Source organism: Carassius auratus, chromosome 25 (genome assembly GCF_003368295.1).
Source record: "Carassius auratus strain Wakin chromosome 25, ASM336829v1, whole genome shotgun sequence".
In the NCBI taxonomy this organism is placed as follows: Eukaryota; Metazoa; Chordata; class Actinopteri; order Cypriniformes; family Cyprinidae; genus Carassius; species Carassius auratus.
Genome location: NC_039267.1, coordinates 19,680,464 through 19,694,009, shown reverse-complemented (window position 1 = coordinate 19,694,009; position 13,546 = coordinate 19,680,464). Strand labels below are relative to the sequence as shown.

The 13,546-nt window shown below is 41.7% G+C and overlaps 1 protein-coding gene across 1 annotated transcript in view; it reads right to left on the bottom strand.

The window, feature by feature from the left end:
• Positions 1–13,546, bottom strand: part of LOC113043674 (copine-8-like) — a 56,810-nt gene that overhangs the window by 30,054 nt on the left and 13,210 nt on the right. Inside the window, exons 3-6 of the mRNA XM_026203188.1 lie at positions 10,583–10,661; positions 10,406–10,481; positions 8,612–8,665; positions 8,174–8,235 (exon numbers count right to left, since the gene is read on the bottom strand). Of these exons, the coding sequence (XP_026058973.1) occupies positions 8,174–8,235; positions 8,612–8,665; positions 10,406–10,481; positions 10,583–10,661 (271 nt within the window). The remainder of the gene's footprint in view (positions 1–8,173; positions 8,236–8,611; positions 8,666–10,405; positions 10,482–10,582; positions 10,662–13,546) is intronic.

Below are 13,546 nucleotides of genomic sequence, written 5' to 3'. Positions count from 1 at the left end.
CGACTAAATAAGCAGGCTATGTTCATAACACTTTTAAATTTTGATAAATCAATGCTTTTGGATCTTAATATTTAACAAAGCATGCAAACAAATGGACGCTTTTATCATGTTCGTATTTTGACCATGTTAGTTCCAGCGACTTATTTCTTATTAGTTTTCTGAAAACTTCTCTTTGTTGGTGTAATGATGGGATTACGTAATGATTGCATGACGTTATTCCTGAGAGCTGTATAAAGCGGTGTGACGCAGTGGAGCTTCTGGTCTGACGGTGGAAACGCAGCACTATTTTGGCCTCAGTGCTACAGGTACAAGCCTATAACCCCCATCCATTTAAAGCTCTGGCTCACACTGGCCCAACAGTGGAAAAGCGGCCTGTGAGAGCTAATTTCCTCTGTAAAAACATTTTTTATAAAAGAGCAGACATGGAGGATTGTGTTTATGGCAATGTGCATTCTATTTGTGTCCTACTGGGTCTGTGGTGTGTCCGCCTCAGATGGTCACAATCGCTGTCCTCAGCGTTTGAGTCGGACTCATACTGAAACAGCTTTCAAGGGTGGTTATTGTTCTGCTTGTGAGATCATAACCATGCCCATGTTGCACGCAAAGCTCTAATTCTTTCTCAAAAGACAGAGTCATTTCAGATGTGTCCTGTCCTAGTCCTTCTAGTCTCAGGAACAAGGCCTTGACAATGTGCTCTGAGTGTGAGTCTGGACCAAGGTAAATCCCCATGGACCTTCCTTTCCTCCACTCACATGTGTCTTCCATATGGGTTTGAGAGCACATTGAGCTTTCTCATTCAAAGCATCGGAAAGTGGGCTTGAGCAATCTGGTGCTTATGACTCTGCTGACCTCTTGTCTATGGGCAACTTTTTCCCAAGAGCATTGGGCCTGATTGGAATATTCCAACCTGTCCTAAGTGGTTAAGGCTTGGTAATTGTTGTCTGAGCATGAAACATAGCCTTCCTGTCTGACTTCTATCCAGGGCATGCAAGTTTAATTTGTCTCTCGTAGCGAAGACTTACAATGCTTCTAGACAGCATTGTCTAGGAATTGGCTCAACGGTTCTTGGCTGTGAAAAAGAAGACAGAGATGATTAAAAACATTATGTCTCGGAGCAGATCAAGGCCAACCCCTGAAGCAGCAGAGAGGATCTGGTTGTCGCTGAGGATGGCCCCCTGTGAAGGCTTCAATGGCCCTGCCAATACCCTGGTGCACAATGACTTTCTCATGGGAAGTAGACACTGCCAGCTCATCCACAGGCTAATATGAACTCACTAAAGGCTTAGAAGCAGTCCTGTGATGGGTAACCGAGAGAAGGAATATGAACACTTGGTTGGCCTATCATACTGGCTTCTCAGCATGGCATATCAGTTCAAAGTCCTCCTTTTTAAGTGGCCCCCGTTTCCTCATTTCGTCTGGAAAGTCACAGAGGGTGCCCTTGTCCCACTGATGGAAGCAGGCATTTGCATCCTTGAAGACTGGCTAATTAGCTGATTAAATTAAGCGCGGCGTTAGTTCAGTCAGGCCATGGAGCCATAGGCTGCGACCAGCTGATGCGGTCAGCTGTCAAATAGCTTCAATCTCTACCACTCTCCTATGAGACCCGGGACATATATATGTGGCACTACTGCTCGGCAAGTATGCTCAAATGGCTCGCAACCCTCCCTCCCCATTATAAGCATGAGCATATTACTGTGCACCTTCTGGTTGTTGTCTCTTTGTTTCAGATCACTAAGTCTTTCAAGTCCCGGTTGGCATGGACCTCACTGTCGAGAGACACTCATCCTCATAACAAAGCTACAGGATAGACGTCCTACTGAACCCCCATAAGGAACCATACCGCCAAAGATAAATTGTGTTCAGTAAACTCGAGTAACTTACCAAAGTGGTCCTGTCTAAACTAGAGTTGTTGTGTACACACAGATACATGGTCTTGGATCACTTTGCCCAATTGCAAGAGGGTTAACTTGGAGGAGAGTATACTCTCCCCTGTTAAGAGCATCTCTATTCTCATTGTGGAGTTGGATTAACAATGTCAGCACATCTCTTACCTCTCAAATATTTTCTGAAAACTCCCAGGGCATCGGGCATCCTCGGTTTCTGTAACATCAGTTGGGTTGAAGTATATGAGTCTGCTTCAGAATTGGCTTCATGATTGTATAAGTAGATGGGTAAGGTGCTGGAGCACAAAACAATTTCCCATCATGTCTGTGTGCCAACATACATTTAGCCCTTTGATTAACAGCACAAGTGGAAATGTTTGCTATCACCAGCAGTGACAGACACAACAACTTAGGCTAGAGCCCCTCTGTCAAAAAGGTGAAGGATCATCCAGCCCACTCCATTAATGAAATGTGCCTGGAGTTCGGGCTGGTAGACTCCCACATAGTCCCTAGACTGTGGCCAGGCTATGTGCTGAAGGTTCCCACTTCCCTTTTCAGGGATCAAAAGGTGTTAATTGATTGATTGGTTAAATGAGTATGCTCCCAATTATTGTAGGTTCCTCTCAGGTGTGTTTGTCATGTGTCCATGCCATGTGATGTTCTATTTAAGCAGCACCTGTACCAATAAACAAATGACTGTGTTCTCACTGCAACCTGTGTGAAGCCTGTTTTTTTCTTTAGCCGGTATCTAGCCAAACTCTGAACTTAACAGGTTATGGGCCCAGATACGCTGACGTTTGTGCAGATACGGCGTGAGTAAGAAGGCAGTTTATACATTTAAATTTGGGTCTCAATGTTTGGAGTACAAGCACCATGAGCGAAAGGACAAATTCACGTTGGTCTCATCTTGTGTTTGACGGAGACGAAAAGAATTATGAACTGTGGGAGACAAAGTTTTTGGGCCATCTACGGTTGCAGAAATTGAAGGACATCATTTTGAATGGGCCCGCCGTGGGTGCGGATGCAGACGCACTGGCTGAGGATGCATCAAAGAATGCTGAAGCATATGCTGAACTGATCCAATTCCTCGGTGACAAAAGTTTGTCCCTGGTCATGCGAGAGGCTGCGGATGACGGGCGTGGAGCACTCAAGATCTTGCGGGATTATTATGCTGGTAAGGGTAAGCCCCGCATTGTGAGTCTCTACACAGAATTGACTTCCCTGCAAAAGCTGAGTGGTGAGAGTGTGACTGACTATGTCATACGTGCTGAGACCTCAATCACAGCGCTGAGGAATGCTGGAGAAGTATTGAGTGATGGACTATTAGTTGCAATGGTTTTGAAGGGGCTGCCAGAATCATTCAAGCCTTTTTCCATTTTTGTCACTCAAAATGATGAGACTCTTTCTTTTGCGGATTTTAAGACAAAATTGCGGAGTTATGAGAGCACTGAAGGTATGCGCACAGCTGTGGCTGAAGACAATGTTATGGGGGCCCGGGCACATTCAAGGAAGGCCAGTGGACCAGCAGGTGTAAGGGTGCGGAGCACTGAAAGTGGGGACATTGAGTGTTTCCGTTGTGGCCAGAGAGGACACAAGGCAAGACAATGTCAGCGTGATCAACAGTGGAACAGTCAGGGTAAACGTACCACATGGCGAGGAGGATGGAAACAACAACGGCAGGATGATGCACATGGGGTGTATGAGGAGACCGACAATACTTTTGCCTTCAAGTTGATGACCAGTGATTGTCAGCCAGGGAGCGATGTCACCCGAAAGGGGTTGATGGTGGATACTGGTGCAACATCGCATATCATCACTGATCTAGCTAAGTTTAAGAGCTTCAACGACAAATTCCAGGCCGAGACGCACTGTGTGGAGTTGGCTGATGGCACATGGTGCAAGGGGGTCGCGGAGCGCAGAGGAGAAGCAGATGTATGTCTGGTCGACAGTAGAGGGCAACACCTCAGTGCCACACTGAAGCAGGCGCTGTACATCCCCTCCTATCCCCAAGACATTTTCTCTGTGAGAGCTGCAACTTCCAGCGGGGCAACATTGATCTTTAAAGAGGGTGAGGATGTCCTGCAGTATAAAGACGGTACACGTTTTCTTATTCATGAACATAACATGCTGTTCTATTTGCCTACTGTGCTAGTAAACAATGACTGTGATAATCAATGTATGAGTTGTCATGATATTCAGAAGTGGCACGAGATTTTGGGACACTGCAATTTTAATGATGTTCAGAAGTTAGAGAATGTTGTGGATGGTATGTCAATTAAGGGTAAAGTACCCAAGTCTATGCAATGTGATGTGTGTGTCCAAGGTAAATTCACTCAGAGTAGGAACAGAAAGCCTGATGGGAGAGCCAAGTCACCTCTAGAGTTGATACACACTGACTTGGCAGGCCCCATTGACCCAAAGTCCAGAGAAGGGTATAGGTACACACTTTCCTTTACTGATGACCACTCAAGTGCAGTGTTTGTGTACTTTCTGAAGTAAAAAAGTGACACAGTGGATGCAACAGAGAGGTTCCTAGCTGACATAGCCCCATATGGGAACGTTACATGTATCAGGTCTGATAATGGTGCTGAATTTACTGGACAGGGTTATCAAGTATTACTTCGCAGGAACCGAATCAGACATGAGACCTCAGGACCATACTCCCCACACCAGAATGGAACTGCTGATCGTAACTGGAGAACTCTTTTTGATATGGCTAGATGTATGCTCTTAGAAAGTCAGTTACCCAAGGAGCTATGGCCATATGCGGTCCAGACAGCAGTGGTGAGGAATAGATGTTTTAACAACCGCACCAAACAGACACCTTATTTTATGCTGACAGGAAAGAAACCCAATATGTCCAGGATGCAGAAGTTTGGTACTGTGTGTTTTACATATAGGCAGGACAGGAAGAAGCTAGACTCAAAGTCTGACAAAGGCATCTTTGTTGGATACGATAAGAACAGCCCAGCCTATATGATCTATTATCCTGACAGTAGAAAGGTGATGAAACACAGGTTGGTGAGGTTTATGTCCAATATTGAGGGACAAGAGACTGATGACGTGTCTGATGATGACACTGATATGCGTTATAGCACAACCAGACCTGACCCTGATAAACCCAAGCAGTGTGACATTCTAGAGAATAGGCTAGGCCCAAGCCAGATAAGCCTACAGTCAGCCGAGGTTAAGCCAGAATCACATTCTCCAGATACCCTGAGTAGAGAGAGGAGATACCCTGGTAGAGAAAGAAGGAGGCCTGATTTCTATGGCATAGAGAGTGATCAGGTGCAGATCAGCATTGATTATTGCTATAAGATGGTTTCCAATGTGCCTCAGACTTTTAGAGAAGCTGTGACTTCATCCAACTCAAGGGAGTGGATTGATGCAATGGATGAGGAAATGAAATCACTGAGGGATAACACCACATTAACTTTGACCAACCTACCTGAGGGCAAGAAAGCAGTGGGGGGTAGATGGGTGTATGCTATCAAAACCAATGCTGATGGATCTGACAAATATAAAGCTCGCTATGTCGCCAAGGGGTATAGTCAGGAGTTGGGTGTAGATTATGGAGAAACTTTTTCTCCTACTGCCAACCTTACCAGTGTGAGAGTGTTGATGCAGAAAGCTGCTCAGGAGAATTTAATTCTCCATCAGATGGATATTAAAACCGCTTACTTACATGCACCGATTGATTATGAAATTTATATGGAACAGCCAGAGGGGTATGATGTAAAGACAAATGAGAAGATGGTGTGTAAACTGGAGAAATCATTGTATGGGCTAAAACAATCAGGTCGAAACTGGAACAAAATGTTTCATAACTATCTGTGCGAAAACATCTTTGTGCAAAACCCAGCTGATAATTGTGTTTACAACAGAGAAACAGAACATGGGAAAGTGATAATATTGATATGGGTTGATGACTTGGTTATTGCTGCCAGTGATGAGAGCGCTTTAAAAACTGTCAAAGAGATGCTTACTGAGAAATTCCACATGAAAGATTTGGGAAAACTGAAGAATTTTCTAGGTATCACTTTTGATCAGTGTGATGGGGGTGTGACTATGTCACAGCAGAGTTATGTTGGGAAACTGCTGGAAAGATTTGACATGCAAGATTGTAAACCCAGGTCGACACCTTGTGAACCAAAGTTGAATTACACTGATGGTAATGTAAAACTGATTGACCCCAGAAAATACAGAGAGGTGGTGGGTAGTTTAATCTACCTAACCTCATGCACTAGACCTGATTTGAGTTATGTTGTTAGCAAATTGTCCCAGTATTTCAGTGAGCCAACGGAAGAGCAGTGGATAACTGTAAAGCATGTACTGAAATATCTGAAAGGTACAAATGACAAGATGCTTTGTTACAGGAAATGTGATGAAGGGTTAAGGTTGGTGACTTATAGTGATGCAGATTGGGCAGGTGATGAAAATGACCGATGTGGTACATCTGGTTACTGTGTTAGCCTATGTAAGAATGGTCCTCTGATTTCTTGGAAGACCAAAAAGCAGCCAACTGTAGCATTATCAACATGTGAGGCTGAGTACATGGCCTTAGCTGCCACTATACAAGAGTGTTTGTACTTGAAACAATTGCTTGAACATCTTGATGATTACCAGTATGGTGTACCTATGATTTATGAAGATAACCAAGGTACAATTGCATTGGCAAAGAATCATGTAAGCAGACAGAGATGTAAGCATATTGATATTAAATACCATTTTGTGAGATCAACTGTAAATAATGGTAAAGTGTTTTTGGAGTATTGCCCAACAGATCAGATGGTTGCTGACCTAATGACTAAACCAGCTACAAAAGTTAAGTTACTTGCCTTTTCCACGTTCTTGTTTGGTTGTGGCCAAGCTAGGATGCAGTGCAGTTGGTTTCCATGATTTTTCTTTTTTTTTGTTTGTTTGTTTTTGTTTTACTTGTGAATGATTCTGAATAATGTGGGCGCAAGTGGGGGTGTTAATTGATTGATTGGTTAAATGAGTATGCTCCCAATTATTGTAGGTTCCTCTCAGGTGTGTTTGTCATGTGTCCATGCCATGTGATGTTCTATTTAAGCAGCACCTGTACCAATAAACAAATGACTGTGTTCTCACTGCAACCTGTGTGAAGCCTGTTTGTCTCTAGCCAAACTCTGAACTTAACAAAAGGTAACCTGGCAAACAGTCAATCCAGATGAGGGAGACCCGGCCTTGTCTTTGTTGTGCCCAGTACAGTCTTATTCACAAAGAGTTTAAGGCAATCGGAACAGTTCTTTGTCAGGCATATCAAGTCTGAGGTATTGGTTGTGAGGGCGCACTCAACCAGGTGCGTCACTGCCTCTTTGGCCTTAGTGAAAAGTGCCTCATTAGCAGACATGCAGAGCTGCGAGTTGGGCTACACCCAATACCACCAGATTAATCTACACGTGGCATCAGTTGCATTCAATGCCTTTTCATTTTATGAGATGGTAGTTGATGCTGTTCAGGTCAAATTTTCTGTTTACCATGAGTGGTGAACACTGGACTGCTGTTCTCCATTATTAGATGCATAGCTTTCACAATAGCACACAGGCTCCTTATATACCCAGATGTTTGAGCGTGGCCATGTGAGCAAATTGCAAATTGCCTCATGTCCTTGATTTTCCTCTAGTCTTGAGGCAGGATCATGACAGGCCCGTGTTTTGTGTACAAGCACATGGCCTTGTCTTTGGGCCATGTGCTTGTGTTGTCTCGTTTCCTTGCCCCGCCCCCTTGTTATCCTAGTTTTGTCATTATTGCTTTACCTGTGTCACCTGTTATGTTATGATTAGTCTCCCTATTTCTATCCCCTTGTGTTCACTGTCCTGTGCGGTTCATTGTTACTTTGTTACTTTGTTACACATTGTTACACATTGTTGCACATTGAAGAGACATTGTCTAGCCTGTGATTGTTTATCTGTAGTGTTCCTGTGTGAAGAGTCTTTTGTTTATTGTGTCTTCCTAGTCTTGTTAAATTATCTGTCTTTGCCCTAGTCGTGGTTTTCCCCCTCGTGGGTTTTGTTTTCCCCCTTTCTCCTATAATAAACCCTGTGTGTAGTGATTCCTGTCTGCGCTTGAGTTCATCCTTAACCTCCACGTGACACATACAGTTTAATTAGGAATAAATATGCATTTTCACTGTTAGTTATGGCTATTATTATATTATAGCTTTCATCTGGTATAAAACTATGGTATGTAGTTATGCATTAATTACATTTATCTATATCTTTGTTCAAAAGGATTGTAAAAGTGCACACACACACACAAATACTGACCCTCCTTTGATGTAGTCCAGGAACGTAACCTCGATATCAATGAAGCAGGACAGCAGAGTGACCTGTCAACATGAAAGTTTGGTAACACTTCCTATGTAGAGTCCTAAAGGGCAGCATCACACTTTCAGTAAGCAATGCATACTTTAATCATAAATGTCATATCAATATTCATGCACAGGGTGATGATGTAACTCTCTAGAGTCATGGCATCAGGGCAGACCAATGATGAGCTACATCAAAATATATGAATATGTATATGCACAGCTTATGAAGGCATTGTGCATTGCTTATGAAGATATAATGTAGGACCTTCTATAAGAAGTCTTACCAATAAGGATGTTTGTTTGTTAGAACAAACACGTATTGTTTTCTTTTGTTCTTCTTTGGAACTTTTTTTCATTAATTAAACTGAAGGATCTAGTAAAAAAAATCACTCACGGTTCCTGAGTTTAGATATTTCTTCTTCTTTTTCTTTTTCTTGGTGTTCAGCACCTGCAGAAATTCAGCAATGTCAGACACAGGATTTTGCTGAAATGTTGATTAATCTCAGTTTAATTAATTTTTTTAAGTTTTGTTTTTCATTTCATTCATTCTATTTTTTTTTTCTTGCTCTGTGTTTTTCCATGATAGGTGGACATGGTGAATACACGAAGAATGCGTAGATTTTTTTAAGAAATTCAACACACATATTGATTGTGTCAAAAAACTATCTCATCAGGAGGTCTTGGTAGAGATGAACATTTGACCACATTTCCTAGACCTCTCGCTGTAAACTAAGGTTCTTCTGCTGCGGTTGGCTTTGATAAGTGTTCTTGTCCCTTATGGGTTTTATTTTATGCTTCAGTAATGTGGAGGTCATACAAAAGATATTGATGGAAAAAGATGAGATTTCACAGGGATGGAGGACAAAATGTCACAAAAAGGCCAAAAACAATTTACACAAGACCGTAAAAGCAGACACAGTTCTTAAAGGGGGGGTGAAATGCTCATTTTTACTCAATATCCTGTTAATCTTGAGTACCTATAGAGTAGTACTGCATCCTTCATAACTCCAAAAAGTCTTTAGTTTTATTATATTCATAAGAGAAAGATAGTCTGTACCGATTTTTCCCGGAAAAACACGACAGGCTGGAGGCGTGACGTGTGGGCGGAGCTAAAGAATCACGAGCGCCAGTAGGCTTTTGCGTTGAAAGCGTTTGGAAGATATGACAATACCGTGAGGAAAAAAACATCGAAAACAAACCATGGATAACAGTCAGATTCAGCGGTTTATTTATGATCCAGAATCAGATCCCGAGGCTGAAACTGAACGAGAGCAGCAGCAGCAACGACTCGCTCAGAGCGGGGCTCGAACCCGGGTCTCGGCATGGGAGGGGACGCACTAACAAGGAGGCAGAGATATTTGAAGCAGTTTTACTCACCGCCTGCGGTTCCAACACACGATCGTGACCCTTTTTCGTTGGGACTGCATTATCCTTAAGAAATAAACGATGTGCAAATCCGTCGTCAAACTAGGCCTTGTTTGTAAAACAAGCATCTTCGAAATGCAGGGAACAAACACAAACACTTGCAAAACTCCGTTGATGCTCTGTAAAAATAAACTCCATCCACTGGTCCCTTAATGCTGTTTCTCTTTTGGTAATCTGTGCAGGGTTGTCTTGCCCTGGCAACCAAAAACACACTCCTTTTGTGACATTTGGCGACGCTCTCGCTCTGATCAGTGAAGTCTGTTGTGCTCTCAGTGCTCTGCTATACGGGAGCGTGCGCTCTTCCGGCAGAAGTGCCTCAGGACCCATATAAGGAAATTCCGCTCCATCTAACGTCACACAGAGCCATACTCGAAAAAAAACTTTCCGAAACTTGTGACAAACCGGAAGGAGTATTTTTGGAACAGAAATACTCCTTCAAACGTACAACTTAATTTTTGAAACTTTGTCCATGTTTAGCATGGGAATCCAACTCTTTAACAGTGTAAAAAACTCAGTATGCATGAAATAGCATTTCACCCCCCCACCTTTAAAATATGTATTGTATATGAGCTATATTTAACATCATATTAAATAAGATAAGTAAATATTCATGTAGCTAGACATTTAGCTTAAACTTAATTAGGGAAACCTTTTTTTTTGCTTCATTGAACTGCTTGACAAATCAGATCTTACAATACGTTACGTTACAATATTTTAGGCATATGTGTGTGAAAAATGCATGAGGAAAATGACAGTGGCTCACCTCCCACACAGTAAACTGAGATTGGCCTTTAGAGAGCTCCCTGTAGCTGGTGCTGAACTCACCAATGTAGTCATGACTGAAAACACACACAAACACACACACACACACACCACAGTCTAATGACTTATCTTGATGCATCTTATCTTCAGTATTACAGAATGATTGCTTCTTTCTTACCCTCCATCTCTGTCCCAGTCATAAACCTCGATTTTTATTGCTCTGCAAAAAAAAAAAAAAAGAAAAGAAAGTTTAGTCACTGAAAGTATGTAGCATTTTATAGGTTAGTAGATTTTGATGTTACTATAAGTCAATTCCTTTAAAGATTAAGTAAATATCTAAAGATTTTAAAGGGGTCATCAAATGCAAAAATCAATTTTACATGTTTTTTTAACATACGTGTTGTAGCAGTATGTGCAGCTACCCTATAATTGATAAAAACCACCTAGTGTTTTTTTTTTTTTTTTTATCCCCAAAATAAAATGATGATCACTTTCTCAGATCAGACTGTTTTATCACAGACCTGCCCTGAGTGAGCTGTCAAACAGTCTGCCATTGTTTAGATGCTGGTTGTATCCTAAGTGATTGAGTTTGTTGGATTTGAAGGGTTAGTTCACCCAAAAATGAAAATTAGGCTGTGTTTTACTCACCCCAGAGGCATCCTAGGTATACATGACTTTCTTCTTTCATACATAGTTCTATTAAAAATTGTCTTTGATTTTCAAGCTGTTTAATGCCACTCAATGGGTGTTTGCATTCGATCAGTCCAAAAGAAGTTCAATAAAAAGCGGCCATCCATAAAAACAGTGTCTGACACAACTGAACAAATGCCTCCTGTGGTGAAATTTTATTTTTTTGTAAGAAAAATATCCATATTCAAAATGTAATAATCACTTTAATGTAGCTTGCGCTACAGTTATACATGGAAGCAGCTCCGGATTGATGACGTATGGGGTCAGCGTTGCGCATGCGAAGGTAATTCTCGTGAAAACCAATGTTTGTTTACAGGATCAAAGGAAGCAAAGTTTCCTTACTTTAGCAAAGGAAAACCAGTCTCCTCTTGATTTAAATCAAAAACCTCTGACATTTTTCTTTACAAAATGCAATGCAAGATGGCGCCTCCGAGTCAAATATGTTTTCTCGCAACGCTCTTGAATGTGTTTTTTTTTTTTTTTTCTGTATATTCTGCCATGCACAAATGCAGTGCACTGCTAATGTAAAACAGATAGGCATTACTGGACATCACCAATTCAGCCAACCATCTTGAATTTACCAATTTTATTCCTCCCACTTTGGATAGTCAGACCACATCTCTTTGTTCATGTACCTGGCCTACAGGCAAAGACTCAAACAAGCAATCCCTGTCACCAAAAAAGGTTAAGCTTTGGACCCTACAAATTGAGCAGGACTCTTGCATCTTGAGCATCTTCCAGGACTATCAGCTCCTCAGACAGCCTACCGGATGACCTTAACACCTTCTATGCCCGCTTCGAGACCTCCAGCATCGACACAGAGATGAGGCACACTCAGACCACTCAACCCCCCTCCCGCCCCCTCCTACTGTCTCATCAGCTCATCACTTCCTGACTGGCAGACCACAGTCTGTTAGGATTGGAAATAGTGCCTCAGACACTATCATTAGAAACATTGACACCCCACAAGGGTGTGTTCTCACTCAACACCACCCAGCTGGTTTTACTTCCTGGGAGGCTGAGGGAGTTTGGCATGTCACCTAAGATCCTCAACAGCTTCTACAGTTGTGTAGGTGATAGCGTCTTGATCACCTGCATAACTGCATGGTATGACAGCACTACAGTAAAGGAACGCAAACGTCTGCAGAGTGTGGTGAAGACTGCTGAAAAGATCATCAGGACCCCAGAAGTCCACAGAAGAGCTGCATCCATCATCAAAAAGCCCACCCACCCCAACACAGACTGCTCACACTTCTACTCTCAGGACGGAGGTATATGAGTGTAAATGACAGAACTTCCAGATTAAGGAGCTCCTTCTTCCCCTCAGCTAGTAGACTCTTAAACAGGTAGCTAGCTAGTGGACTTATCTATCGCAGAGAACAATCAGTTCAAATGGTTTCATCTCATTTGAACATTTGTAATGTCATTGCTTTTGTTACTACCATTGTATATTTGTTAATATCACTCATGTAGCCTCCCAATTTGCACAACTGTTACTGTTACTGCTGCTATTGTTATCATGTAGTTGCACTCAATTTGCATGTTACTGAACTATTTATTTTTGCACTTAAGTTAGGAATTGTGAATACTGTACATTCACATATATAGTTATCATATACATAGTCTATAGTTCTATTTTTCACATTCTATATTCCTACTCTATCCTCGCATATATAGTTATACATAGTCTATAGTTCTATTTTCATAGTCTATATTCCTACTGCTGCAGCATAGTTTTTATTATTATGTTTCTGTAGGACCTCAGGGAACAAACACACAAATACACTGCAAAATCGGCTACTGCCAAAGGAATTAAAAGAGTCTACATTCTCCTGTCTGAGGTCTTAAAGCTATTAAGGATCAACAATATTCAAACTGTCTGGACCCATTTCCTGTCCAGTCTATATCAGCATTTAGAGAAGTGATAACGTGACTCCTGTCTGAGAAGGTCTGTTCTGAAATATGTTAACATTCACGGGACAAACCGTTGATGAAGTATAAACTAATTAAATTTGGAATCAGTTCAATTAAAGTAATTCAAATCTTTAGATTTGATTCCTCTTTAAAAGAAGAATATAAATTCCCTACATTTCTTACATTGCATGTATGTACGTGTATGTATAGTTTGTATCATTGTGTATGTGTCTTGGCATTCATTTTGGACAGTAAAGTAAGAATTTCATTTCGTAGGGAAATGCTCTGAATCCTTGAACTCCTAATTTGTATTTCTAATTAGTGACCATTGTTTGTTTTGATCTCTCTGCTGCATTTCCACGTTCGTCACTTCTGAGCGGTGCATGTGCAAAGCTGACCTCATACGTCATACGCCCAGAACTGCTTCAGTTTACAACAGTGAGCACAAGATAGATTAAAAGTGATCATTACATTTTGAATATGGATATTTTTCTTACCAAAATGCAGCGATTCGCCACAGGAGGCCTATGTTCACCCC